The 12,902-nt window shown below is 38.0% G+C and overlaps 1 protein-coding gene across 3 annotated transcripts; it reads left to right on the top strand.

Moving 5' to 3' along the window:
* Window positions 1-1,889: 1,889 nt before the first annotated feature.
* On the top strand, window positions 1,890-12,613 carry LOC142157733 (chemokine XC receptor 1-like). Of its 3 annotated transcripts, XM_075211303.1 has the most exons (3): window positions 1,890-1,920; window positions 2,099-2,135; window positions 10,718-12,613. In XM_075211303.1, the coding sequence occupies exon 3, from the start codon at window positions 10,744-10,746 to the stop codon at window positions 11,758-11,760; it is 1,017 nt and encodes a 338-aa protein (XP_075067404.1). In that variant the 5' UTR covers window positions 1,890-1,920; window positions 2,099-2,135; window positions 10,718-10,743; the 3' UTR covers window positions 11,761-12,613. The 3 variants fall into 3 exon arrangements, with proteins under 3 accessions (XP_075067404.1, XP_075067405.1, XP_075067402.1); XM_075211304.1 differs by lacking the exon at window positions 1,890-1,920 and having other exon boundaries at window positions 2,129-2,214; XM_075211301.1 differs by lacking the exons at window positions 1,890-1,920; window positions 2,099-2,135 and adding an exon at window positions 10,591-10,635.
* Window positions 12,614-12,902: the final 289 nt, after the last annotated feature.

Genomic DNA, 12,902 nt, shown 5'->3' with positions numbered 1-12,902 from the left:
AGCAGATACTTCTTTGTGACAGATTGCTGACACTAATGCAGGGTCAGATTTATTATTAATAGACATTAGTAAATATTTGCAGCATAATACATAGCAAATAAGCCAGTGGTCTTTGCGAGAAAGGCCCTTGGATGATGAGTTAACTATCATGGCCAATTGAAGAAACACATAGGCAGGGTTGTAGCATTGGTTAAATACTTCAACGTGTAAGTGGCCACGCAATTGGGAACTCTTACATGCATGTCATCTTTGCCTGTTGAAGGTAAAGGAAAAAAATAATAATCCAATATTAGCTCCCAGCTAACTTTAATGCATGTACTTAGATTCTGCCTTGGTGCACATTAAGGTGACCACTGTCAACTACCATGCAAAGTGTCTAGTAAGGCTCACAGTCCTGTCTGTAATAGTGGCTTGTGGGTTTTTTACTCGGCCCATACATCAGTGCGCCACAGACCGGTCAAGGCATGTAAAGCGTGCCTTTAAGAGTCCAAAGGCCCTTTCATTTTCCGATCTGGTGGCTGTATGAGCAGAGTTATATGCAACATCACGCTCTGTGCATGGGCTCAACATCGGAGTGAGGAGCCAAGGCCATAAGGAATGTGCGTTGTCTCCTATGTAGGATGAGAGGAAAGACATACGAAACAAACATTAATACACTTTAACAGTAAAAAAAAACCACCGTCAAAAGCCTTACATTGTTAAATATGTCTACTACATTATATCCACGGAAAATTGACAGGTAAGTGAGGAATATTACCGAAAATAAACCAAACATTGTAAACTAACCACCTCTTTAAGAACTAAAGGCAAACAAATATCATGGACCATTTTCGAGAGAGACATTTCCAAACAACATGACTTACACACGTGGCCTTGTAGAGTTTACTAACACTTTACAAACATTATGTAACCTTAAATGTCCGGTCTGTTTATGAAAGATGCCTAAATTACCATGCACATTTAGAAAGGGGGACAATTAGAAAAAAAAATGGCTAGTTGTAACAACTATAAAGAAAAGGCACATGTACTGTATGACAATGTGGGAGCCGAAAATCAGAGGTCAAAGATAACATTTAGGGTACAGTAACTTTTAATTTGCAGATTGTCTACAAACATAGCAATACATTGAGTAAATACATTAGTCTAAGTACCAAGAAGCCACACGTCTCCATGTGGCTTTGCCTCTATTGTAATATGCGCCACATCCACTGTAAACTCCAAATATGAACCCTATACTTACAAACAAGTCACAATTCATCTTCAAGCTTTTTTTTTTTTTTTCAAAGTACAGTCAGAAATTATTGAAATAGAATGAAAATATAAATTGCCGGCAATACTAAAGCCCCATGGAATGAGCAAAGGCAACACATCAGACACCACATCACCATAAAGATACTGAAATAAAAAGACAACAGAAGAGTGTGTGCCACTGGATACTTACCACACCAAAACACAAGTCACCTTGTGCAAATCCCAAACATTTCAAAAACAGTTAGGTAGGGAGAGCAGGGAATAAAGAGAGGCAAGAAAATGGTGTTTACATTTTTATGAACAACCCAAAAAATAAAAAAAATACACAAGCCATAATGAAAGAGCAAAGACACCACATCACCATAAAGAGTCAAAACAAAACACTACAGACCAAAGAGTGGGTGCCACTCAATACTTACCACAAAAACACAGCCCTAGCCACTTCTTCAATATATTCTGATTAGGTAATGTGTTTGACAACTCTATTCTGTTACAGAGGGGGAGCAGGTAACAAATATAGACAAAAAAGGAAATACAAAATAAGGCAAACATAACATAATACAGTCTTGAGCCACTCCCTCTTCAAAGTATACACAGTGCAAGAATGTGGTGAATTCAAAAAAATTTAAAAGAGTTTTCTTCTACCCTCCTAAAAACACTACAGAAAAGGTAAAGTAAACTCCTTTATTCAGCAAGTAGATAATCTCAAAGTTACATTATCACTTGCCTATCAAACACTAAAACTCATTGCAATGCTTTTTGAGCTATTAAAACATACTTCAGATTGTGGAAGCTACTGGTCTAAACATCTATAAACAGCAAGGCGTTTTTTTAAATCTGATTACAGAATTATCTGCAGATGAGTATGCCGACGTCAGACACAGGTGCGTTTACAGAGCGAATGTGTTTATTTTGGCGTCTAAAACCCATCATGCATATTTTTGGACTTGGATACAAATTGAGGTCAGTGTATGTGTTTTGTTTCATTACATATTTAACAAATATATTTACATGTTTCAGGTGTGGAAAGATCCTGGTTGCTTGATTGAAGATATGTTGCCTAATCTTTTGTTTCAATGTATTATATCTAACATATGTCTAGACCAGGGGTAGGCAACCTTCTTCTATCAGTGCGCCGGCAAGAATCTTTTCAAGCCCAGGTGTGCCAGTAGTGTGTGTGTGTGTGTGTGTGTGTGTATATATATATATATATATATATATATATATATATATATATATATATATATATATATATATATATATATATATAAATTTTATCACGTTAAAATGATAATGTTAATGGTATTGGGAACAAATAAACTTTCATGTTAAGCCACACAATAGTGCCCCCTGTCACACGTAAGTATCCCCAATTAGTATTATGTCACACATAAGTGCCCCTAATTAATAGTATACCTGACATAAGTGCACCGAATCATATTACACCACATTAGCAAGTGTATGCGACTCACCTCTTGTAGACAGTGGTTACATTCCATCTTGTTCTGTATAAAATGACAGGTTGACTGAAAGGTGATTTATGACCCTGGGTGAGATGTGGCATTGCTACTTATCACTGATAAATGTTATGTGCCTGCCGTCTCATGGGCGCAGGGTGTTACGTTGCATGAACTGATGTGATAAGAAATGTTACGGGGGTTATACTGGCATATTATCGTTGCTGTAGGGCAGGATCAGGGCCGCCAAGAGAAATTTTGGGCCCTGGTACAGCAATTTTTTTGGACCCACCCCCTGCACAGGTGAGTAGCAACGGTGCTGTATGCCGCCGCTGAGCTGCGCCTCCAAAGGGGAGTGGTCAACATGGGCATGGCTGGACTTTGTTAGACATGACATATTGGTGGAAATTCAACTGCCGTCGATGTGACACGAAAAAATCACGCAGCGCACATTGCCGGCAATTACGGTAGAAATCTCCGTTCATTTTCCCTCGCACCCCATAGAGGTGAGAGGATAAATGGGAGGAGATTTCTGTCAAATCTCCACCACAAAGTGTCCCGCGGACGTCCCGGAGACACTTCGCGGCTAATTGAACTTCCCCATTATGTATTAAAATTGTGTTACTCTCATCTACCTGTGATTGCGGCTATCACAACCTGGTACTGAATTCTTGCATGGATCCTGGAATGTTGGGAGCTGTTGAAAAATGTAAATATGGAAAAGCAAGCAATAAGTCAACACCGTACATAATACAGATCATGCAGTATATAATACATAAATTATAATAAAATATTACATTCATCACAACCTCCCCAGCCACATCACGCCACCCCTCAGTTACATCACCCATTATGCCACCGCCCAGACACATCACGCCACCCCTCAGCTACATCACTCATAATGCCACCCCGTCACATCACGCACCACGTCATCCCCCAGACACATCACGCCATCCCTCAGTTACAATACCCATCACGCAACCCCTCAGCTACATCACGCAACCCCTCAGCTAGATCACGCATCATGCCACCCCTCTGCTACATCACGCATCATGCCACCCACTGCCACATTACCCATCACGTCACCCCCCTCAGACACATCACACATGGTCACAATGCCATATACATACACATACATAATGCTATATACACATACAAAATGTCACACATACATAATTCCATACACAAACATACTGCCATATTTATATACACACACAATTCTACATATACACACAAAGCCAGGCTATAACACCCACACCCCCCAGTCCCTTGTACTCACCTCGTCTCCAGAGGCAGATAGCTCCGCGGCTGTGCTCTGAAATGACAGGCAGCCTGTCAGCAGTGCAGTCTGATTTGTTGCTTGGCTGCCTGTCTCCAAGGTCAGTGACAGCCTGTCACTGACTTGCGGACCCGATTAGCCCCGCCCCCTCCTGATTAGCCCCGCCCCATCTTGGCTGGTGAATGGGAGTTTGGAAAAAAGCTTTTTGTCTGCAGTAATTAGTAGCCGCTTCCCCTCCCTCTCGGCACCCCTGGGCAGGATGAGAGCCAGCTAGTGTTTCTACTATGATCAGAAAAAGTTTAAATTAGTCACAGTCCCTTAATGGGAGAGCCAGGTGAAAGTGCAGCAGTTCAATTTCGGCAAGCTCCTGTGCTTCTGACAGCTGCTCTGGCGTGCCAGATGACAAAGCTCTGCATGCCAGGTCTGGCACGCGTGCCGGGGATTGCCAACCCCTGGTCTAGACGGTAGTGTGGTGGTTAGATATTCCATCTGTCAATAGTAAGATCATGAGTTTGAATCCCCCAGTATGCCTTTTTTATAAATCCCCAATCTGACTTTAATATTACTTCCAAGTAAATTTCGACAATGTATAGAAAAGTATGCATGAGAATTGTTTGCCGTTACATCCGCATCCATGTTTATTTACTGATCTTACTTTTCTATCACATTTTTGTTGGGTTTGTTAAATAGAAAATGTGTGTGTGTCTTACTTTATCCTTAAACCTTCAGGTTGGCAATAATGCATGTGTGGTGTTAGGAATTTCCATATTCAAACACTTAAAATATGCATGTAGCACAGGCTCGAATATTGCATTGTTTGTGATAATAAACGTTGATGCCTTCCTTCTAGTCTATTTCATGCACATACTGTTACACTTTGAACATTGGCGTAGTATTTAAAGAATACACTTTACATCAAGTTTTGTAATTTGACAACATTTGGTGTAATATGGCTAAATGGTTTTAAATTGTGTGCAGCTACAACGCTTGCAAACACTTAGGAAATATCCCCAGTTGAAAGTCTCAAAAACCAAAGTGGGCCCAAACAAACAATAAAAAGACAATCAATTTCAAGCCCTAATCTTATTTTTACCATTTTTTTAGTTATTAGGATACATGACTGCATTTTCATATCCCACATTCTAAAATATGCATGTACGAATGCGTTCTGTCTCTAATATTTCAAAGTATTGGCATTAATTAAAACTAATAAAGGAAATAACATAATCATTGTTATGAGAGAAGTTGCTGCTCAGCTTTTCATTCTATGCAATTTCATTCACATATTGTTTTCAACACTTGAACATTGGCACAGCAGTTAGATATTCCACCTTTGAACAGTTGATTTGTGAGTTCAAATTCTCAACAACACTCTTGTCTCTGTCGGATCAATAATATTCTTCCCATATATGTATTGAGGTCAAAAGTGTCTGGGGTGTACAGGTAAGCTTGCATTAAGTTCGCTAAAATCACCCTTAAAAATCTCTGTTTTTTGGGGGGATTATTATTAGTAGCGTTTGTAAGATGTTAGGTTACAAACACTAGCAAAGAACTGTTGACACATAAGGCATTTTACAAATTGATTAATTATAATATATGGTGGATAATAAAAAGATGGGTTTTTTGTTTATACCAAAATAAAAAATGTTTGAGCTCCATATAAGATTTGAGGAATTTATTCCAGATGCTGAAATGGGTCTGCCAGTACCTTAGCCATCCATTCCGGCGGTTGTAATGGATGGGGATTGCACTCAGCAATCCATTCCAGTTGCTGGAATGGACGGGGAATGCATCTATTGACAGCCCTATTATTACAATTTCTGTTTCAGCACTGAACCCTGCCACCTCTCCTGTTTCTGAGTGAGCTATGGTACAGTAAAATGTAACTGCAGATTTAGACCAAGCCAGCCAGCCCTATAATTTATATTTCAGCAATGACTCTTAGCAATGGAGCACTCCTCTTTGTCTGTTACCTATACAACACTTCCGAATTTGCCTGCAAATTCAGAAAGAAAGCCTGCAAGGACTTGTATATTTGGTTTTAAGCAATGACAAAATTACCAATGCAGCTCTTCTCTGTGGGTGTATATTAGACAATACACTTATTAGTGCAAATTCAGAAGAAAAAAAAAAGCCTGCAAGGACTTGTATATTAATATTTCAGCAATGACAAAATTACCAACGCAGCTCTTCTTTTTGGGTGTATATTAGACCCTACACTTATTATTGCAAATTCAGAAAAAAAAAAGCCTGCAAGGACTTGTATATTTGAATTTGTATTTCAGCAATGACAAATTCAGCAATGGACCTCTTTTCTTTCTCACTATATCCTACCCCTTCTGTATCCCTCTCTCAAATAGCGCTAGATCGCCGTGGAGGGCGGTATTTAATTTTGCGAGATACAACAGATTTGCAATAATAAGGATAAGCACTGTCAACAACTATTTTTTTTGTTTGTATGCAAATGAGAGTAACTTCCCTAATTGCAGCTCATTCCATACCAGAGTACAGACATACTTCCCTAAAAGGGAAATCAATGGGAGTCACTCTAAAAGGTCCTTCTTAGAAACACTTGAAAAAATGGTAGAAGGCGACCTGAAAAAATCATTTTCCAAACATATTAAAAGTCTCAATCTCACAAAAGCATAAAAAGAAGCCCTCCAAGCATTTAGAAAAAACAACAATGGGAGTCATTTAGAGTTGTAAGTGAGAGCTGTTTTAAGTGTAATATGTGCTGTCTCGGAATGTGAATGGCCACCAAAAATAGTGCATCGCTGCTTCCATTTAAAGATTTTTGAGTATCCCTAACTTGCATCTGCTTGTATCTGTAGAGGCAGAAGTGGGAGTAGCACAGAAAACAAAATGTTGAATTAATGTCACTTGTTAATAATATAGGCGTTAATGATAAAAAAGTTAAAAAAAAAGTGTTTTTTTTGTTTTGTTCCCCCCCCCATGAAATGTCTACTGAGCATAAAATACATTTTTACAGTTGCTCGTGATTGCAAACACATGTTATAGCATGCATACAAGTCATCACTAGTAATCAGACTAGCCCTGTAGCTGGAGCAAGAGATACGACAGAAAAACAAGTAACTTTGAGATGCTCAGAGCTTGATTCAGATGTGGTTGCATGCCCTTGAGATGGCACAACCTTACTGTACAGTGACTGCTGAAAAACGGTCCTTTCCTGCCCTGTTCAGTCACGGAATTGTAGGCTGTAGTAATCGTTCTTTATGTCATGAATCAGGGTCTTAGTACTGTTTATGCCACTTGGCGGTAGCATATCACCATGCAACTTCCTCCTGTCAGAATGCAGCATTCTAAATCCTGGGACAAAGCGTGACATCTGTCTGCTGTACTAGAGGCTGTCATCTTGGGTTAAACATTTTCTAAACATCCTGCTGAGTCTGAACAGCTGATCTCATTCACCAATTAGCTTACTCTGCAGATTATAAGAGTCTCAGCTAATTGCCAGTGCAACACTTCTTAGTTTCTGGTTCCAGTTCATCTCTGTTGCAGTTTGTTGCTGCTTCATCCTGTTTGCTGTTACAGACTCCAACCATTTACCTTTTGTGTGGATTTAGATTCACTCTGCTTGCTGTTATACAGACTGTAACAGTTAACCCTTTGTGTGAATTCAGTTTCATCCTACTTGCTGAAATAAAGACCTTGGATATTAACTCCTCGTGTTGATTCAGTTTCCTTCCATCTGCTCGTGTTCAGATTCCAGCTGTTACCTCCCGTGTGGATCCTTCCCTCTTCAATCTCTTCCTGTCTCTCCTACTGGCTATCTGGGGTAGTAGGCTGTTGTTTTGTGTCATTCACCTTCTGGAGCCATCTCTGTGTCTTGGGGTACCGACTTCCAATTCCAGGCCTACCTCAGTCTCTGAGTTTTGAGTTGTCCAGGGCCAGTTCCAGGTTTATTCGGTTCAAGAGGTTGCCACCCCTGTATATTCACTGCCTGAGTTCTGAGTCTCCCCAGTCCCAGCTGTTGTACTTTACTCGTCTGAGTTTCTGAGGTCTTGGAGGTACTGCGTCTCTGGTCGTGGGTTCAGGTCTCCCCTGTTTCCACGTCCATCAGGTCCAGCTTCCAGTCATGTAATTCAGTAGGGAGTCCAGTTCAGCATTCCTCCTCCTAACAACCGGTATACAGGATTAGGGCAATCCCTATGAGCTACACATTCATCCGGCCTCCCAGTTTCCACTAAATTCCTGCCACAGCTAGTCCCAGGGATCCGAGATGGACCCCAGAAACCCTATTGCCGTGCACAAACAGGGCTGCGCTTACTGGTGTATGTCCTGGTTCTGGGCATGCGCAGAGCGATTTCGAGTATGATGCGCTCAAAATTGGCAGATACGTGCCTTGATGAATAAGGCCCAAAGTAGCCAGCTTTCCTTGGCAATCAAGGGGCACTAGAACCTGTAGCATAGCAGGGAAAAAATACTAGTAGAAAAGCATACACACACCCTCACACATACCCTCTTTTACCCATTTATATTAGTCACCTAAATCCAGGAAGAATGCACTTCTTTCTCCCAGCTTTTATTTCATTGAGAAAAAATTAACAAACCCTACATACTTTCCACTTGATGAGTCAGTCAGTCAATACAGAGTATATTGTCTGTCTTAAGTTGTCTGTAATTGCATCTGACATACGCATGTTTCAATTGCTGATAATCTTGTATTTTTATAACTCTACATTTGTGCTCCTTAACATATACCTGTACATGCGTACATGTATTTTCCTCTGCGCTTTTGATGCAAAATCTACCTCATAAGGGAGGAGGTAGAGTTATTCTCAACAAGACGATCTTGAGTTCCTGGCACTCTGTTCACAGCATGCTTTCCTGCGTTCCTAGCATCATGTTCCCAGTGTGAAATATTGAGATTCTGGCAACCTGTGTGCAAAGACTCTCTGCTACCCAAGTGCTATCCTAATTACATTCTGCTATTTGTGTGCCTTCCAAAATTCCGTCACTCTGCTTTCCATGTGCAATTGTAAGCTCCTGACACTCAGCTACCCATGTGCAATCCTGAGCTCCTAACAATGTGCTACCCATTTGTAACTCTAAGAATTCCCAGCCATTGTCAATTCTTGCATGTGTCCTACACTCAAAGTGCCTTCTTTGAGTCTTAATCCTCAATTGGAGATAATTAACTTGTTTTTGGTTCATTCTTTGTGTAGTTAGTTGTGTAGTTCTTTCAGTAGTTATATCAGTGCATGTACCTTTTTATGACTCCAGCCTGTTCCTGGCAATCTTTGCTTGCTAGTGAACCTTACCTTTGGTTTAAGAACTGACTTTATGCTGTCTATTTGATTCTGGGATTGACTCTGTGTATTGTATCCAATTATTTCTGTATTCATTCCTTGGCACCAGCTCCCTAGTATGGCAATCCTAGAGGCTCAACCTGTGGGTATGTTACAGAAAATGATGTACTCTAATAGGAGTCTCTAGTGAAAACTGGATACTTATTAGACTATATGCTCCATGTAAACCAGCACCAAATACAACGGGAAAGTGGGTCCACTAAAATTGCTCATGAGATATACCTGTGCTACTAAACCTTTATATTTTTGAGCACCAATGTAAGAGTTGTCTAACATCCACCTGCTATGTTCTACCATTCACTAAACTCAGTAGAAAGTAAATACAGCTTCAGGGCTTGTCAAAATAATGATCTATTTATTCTTATGAAAGGCGCTGTACTTCGAGCACTTAAAACAAATTATGGACTTCGATGCAATAAGCTGCAGTTTATTAATGGATGCAATCTGGCAAATTTTAAACTGCTAGGTGCACCACAAATAATCTTTTATACCCACAACAAAACTGTGCAAATGACATGAACACAATCACTTTACATTGAAGAAAGTTGCTACTATTAAAATAAAAAGGGGCAAATCATTAAATGGGTAGTCAGGTTATGAAATTCTCAACCAATGGAGCGGTTAATGGCAAAGTGAGCTGGATATCTTTCTGGCAAAACATTTTGTGCCTGATTCATTAAAGAAAGTAAATAAAAAAACATGAGTAACTTTGAACCTTGACGTAAGTTGAAATGCAACGGGTGCAAATGAGTTTATTATTTTACACATACAGAAAATGCTGGCTGTTTTTTCATGTAGGATGCAAATATTTGATAACTTTATTTTTACACTGACATTAAAAGTTAATCTAGGACATGCTCCATCCCAATTATAAATCTGTCCTCACATTCTAAATTTACCTCCCCTTCCAGTACAACATGGTTTTGCCAAGGTTCAAAGTTACTCATTGTTTTTTGGTTTACTTTCCTTAATGAATCAGGCCTTTTGTCTGTATCTGTAACTAGTAAATAACATATTTTTGATTAAATTGTCAGTATCCTTTTTAGGAACTATAGCTTCCACTGTAATTTTATTTTAAAAAAGATTCTTTAATTCTAAATCTAAGATTTAATTTTAAATGTTTAGAGTCATCCTATGTTATACCTGTAAATAACATAGCTGTCAGAAAACTAGAACAAATAAACAAAACCAAATAAACACATTTTGATGTTTTAGGCTATACTATTAGTCATATGAAAGTCCAAAACAAGAAGTCAAATGCCTTATATTGAATGTAATGTTCACCTTAACACTTTCTAGTTCCTTCATCTTTGCTAAGGTAAGAGTGGGATTCAATGCCAGGAAAGTATATTCTGTAATGATTTTAAAAATAAAACTTTTTTTTCTTTTACATTATTAAGGTACAATATAAGTAAAAGAAAACCATATGATGGAAGAAACAACATATATTTTAGAATCAAATACCTCTGACTATCCGGAATACATTTTACCTTGCAACAAAGAAGATGTTTATGTATTTGTAACTCTTTTTACTACCATCTTAAATTCATTTCTCTTTATCTTTGGGATCACTGGAAATTGTCTTGTCCTTTGGATCCTTATCATACATGAAAGCCTGGTGTCTTTTACAAATGTCTTTATATTTAATTTATCAATTGCAGACCTGATTTTAACTGCATGTCTACCATTTTTTGTTGTGTATCACAGACAAGGATGGGTTTTTGGAGCTGTTGCTTGCAAAGTGTTCAGTGTACTTTTCTCAATAGGATTTTATAGTGGAATTCTTTTTTTGACATTTCTCACTTATCATCGCTACGTTTCAGTAGTGGATCCATTATCTGCTCTAAAAACCAAAAGACCTTTGTTTGGAATTTTGATTACTGTGCTCGCCTGGTCAATCAGTATATTTGCTTCAATTCCTGTGATGATTTTCCATGCTCAGACTGCACATGCTGATTTTACCAAATGTGAATACAATCAAATATTTCCAGTGTTGGTGAGCCACTATCAACAAAATGTTTTCTTTGTACTTGCATTCTGTGTCATCATATTTTGCTATTTTAAAATAATAAGGACATTACAGCAATCTCGATCACAAAGGAATCACAAACCGGTTAAACTAATTCTTATTATTGTTGTGGTATATTTTTTCAGTTGGGCACCTTACAATATTGCCATGCTACTAGTATCATTTCACCATCAACAGATTTTTATGGACTGTGAGTTGACTAAACACCTTGAATATGCAAAATATGTTACTGAAAAAATAGCATTTTCTCATTGTTGTCTCAACCCCATTTTATATGCATTTGTTGGGATCAAATTTAGAAGACATTTGAAGAACTTGCTAATATGTTATCGCCCCTGCAAGCACAGAGATCACCATACAACTAGAGTTAATTCCCAGGACCAGTATCACAATGAAACTGGCTCAGTGTACTAAACAAAGTGGTGTTACTCGGTAAATAAGAGCATAGACAAATAACAACCTCTGCAAAAATAATTCTAAATTTATTACTGTTAAATTCAAAACTATCAACGCAGACATTTTAAGAAATTCTGATGTTTCAAAGGTATTCATAAAATATATTGTTCCTTGCCCAAATTACGCCATCTGTAATTAATATTGCACTGATATTTATTTAGTTTTGGCAATTATCAAATGAACAAACTTGGTGTCACATGGTTATCCTAGTATTGATTTTTTCAAAATGATTCCAACACAAACAGCAATATTGTACCTTTTTGATTGCTATGATTATCATGGTACAATATAAATTTACTATTTGCAATCTTCTGAAACTGTACTTTCTCCATTTTACCACTTATTTACTTGGTATATAATGTATTTATAAATTTAGAATCCAATAAACAGAATTAATCATTAAAAAAAAGTGTATTTTTATAAATTGATTTACTACCAAAATGGTAATTTAGTTGACTGTTACTTGTTTGTGTGTGACATTCTATTATACAAGAAATAAATTTAGCTTTATAAAGTTTAATGGTACATGCTTTGACTCATATCCAAATGACCATATCATTGGGACATTGCAGATAGTTAAATATAATATTTTGTACAATCACAGATTTTAGAATAGTTGGCTTGTGAGGAAGCTAAGAATCCTTCCATTCAATGTTCTGAAGACAATCATTCTATTAATGTGCTATTGACTTTACTATCAATTTTGCTAGTTAAATGCATTTACAGAGTGAAATAGTAATTAAAAATGTTAAAACTAATGTAAAGGATTTGTTTCCGTCCTTTTGTTCAAGACTGCCCAATTATTTATGTGTTTGCATGTGTGCAATTGTATGTGTTTGTGAGCAATTGTGTCTGCCCCTGTAAATTTGTGCCAAGCATGTTCATGCTTCCATTGAGAGTCTGAGGTTTTAAAGAATTTTCCATAAAATGTACTGTTTTTTATAATGGCCAACTGAAGATTACAGTTCAAGTGGGGGTGTATACGGTGGTATGCCATACCGACACTTCCTGTATTGCCTTCATTGTAAAACGATAAAATTCCATTCACTTACATTCCCATTACATTTTTCATACTACTGCTTCTAAATTTCCACACCGCC

The sequence above is a fragment of the Mixophyes fleayi genome, chromosome 5 (assembly GCF_038048845.1).
Source record: "Mixophyes fleayi isolate aMixFle1 chromosome 5, aMixFle1.hap1, whole genome shotgun sequence".
NCBI lineage: Eukaryota > Metazoa > Chordata > Amphibia > Anura > Limnodynastidae > Mixophyes > Mixophyes fleayi.
This window is presented reverse-complemented; position numbering and strand designations above follow the sequence as displayed.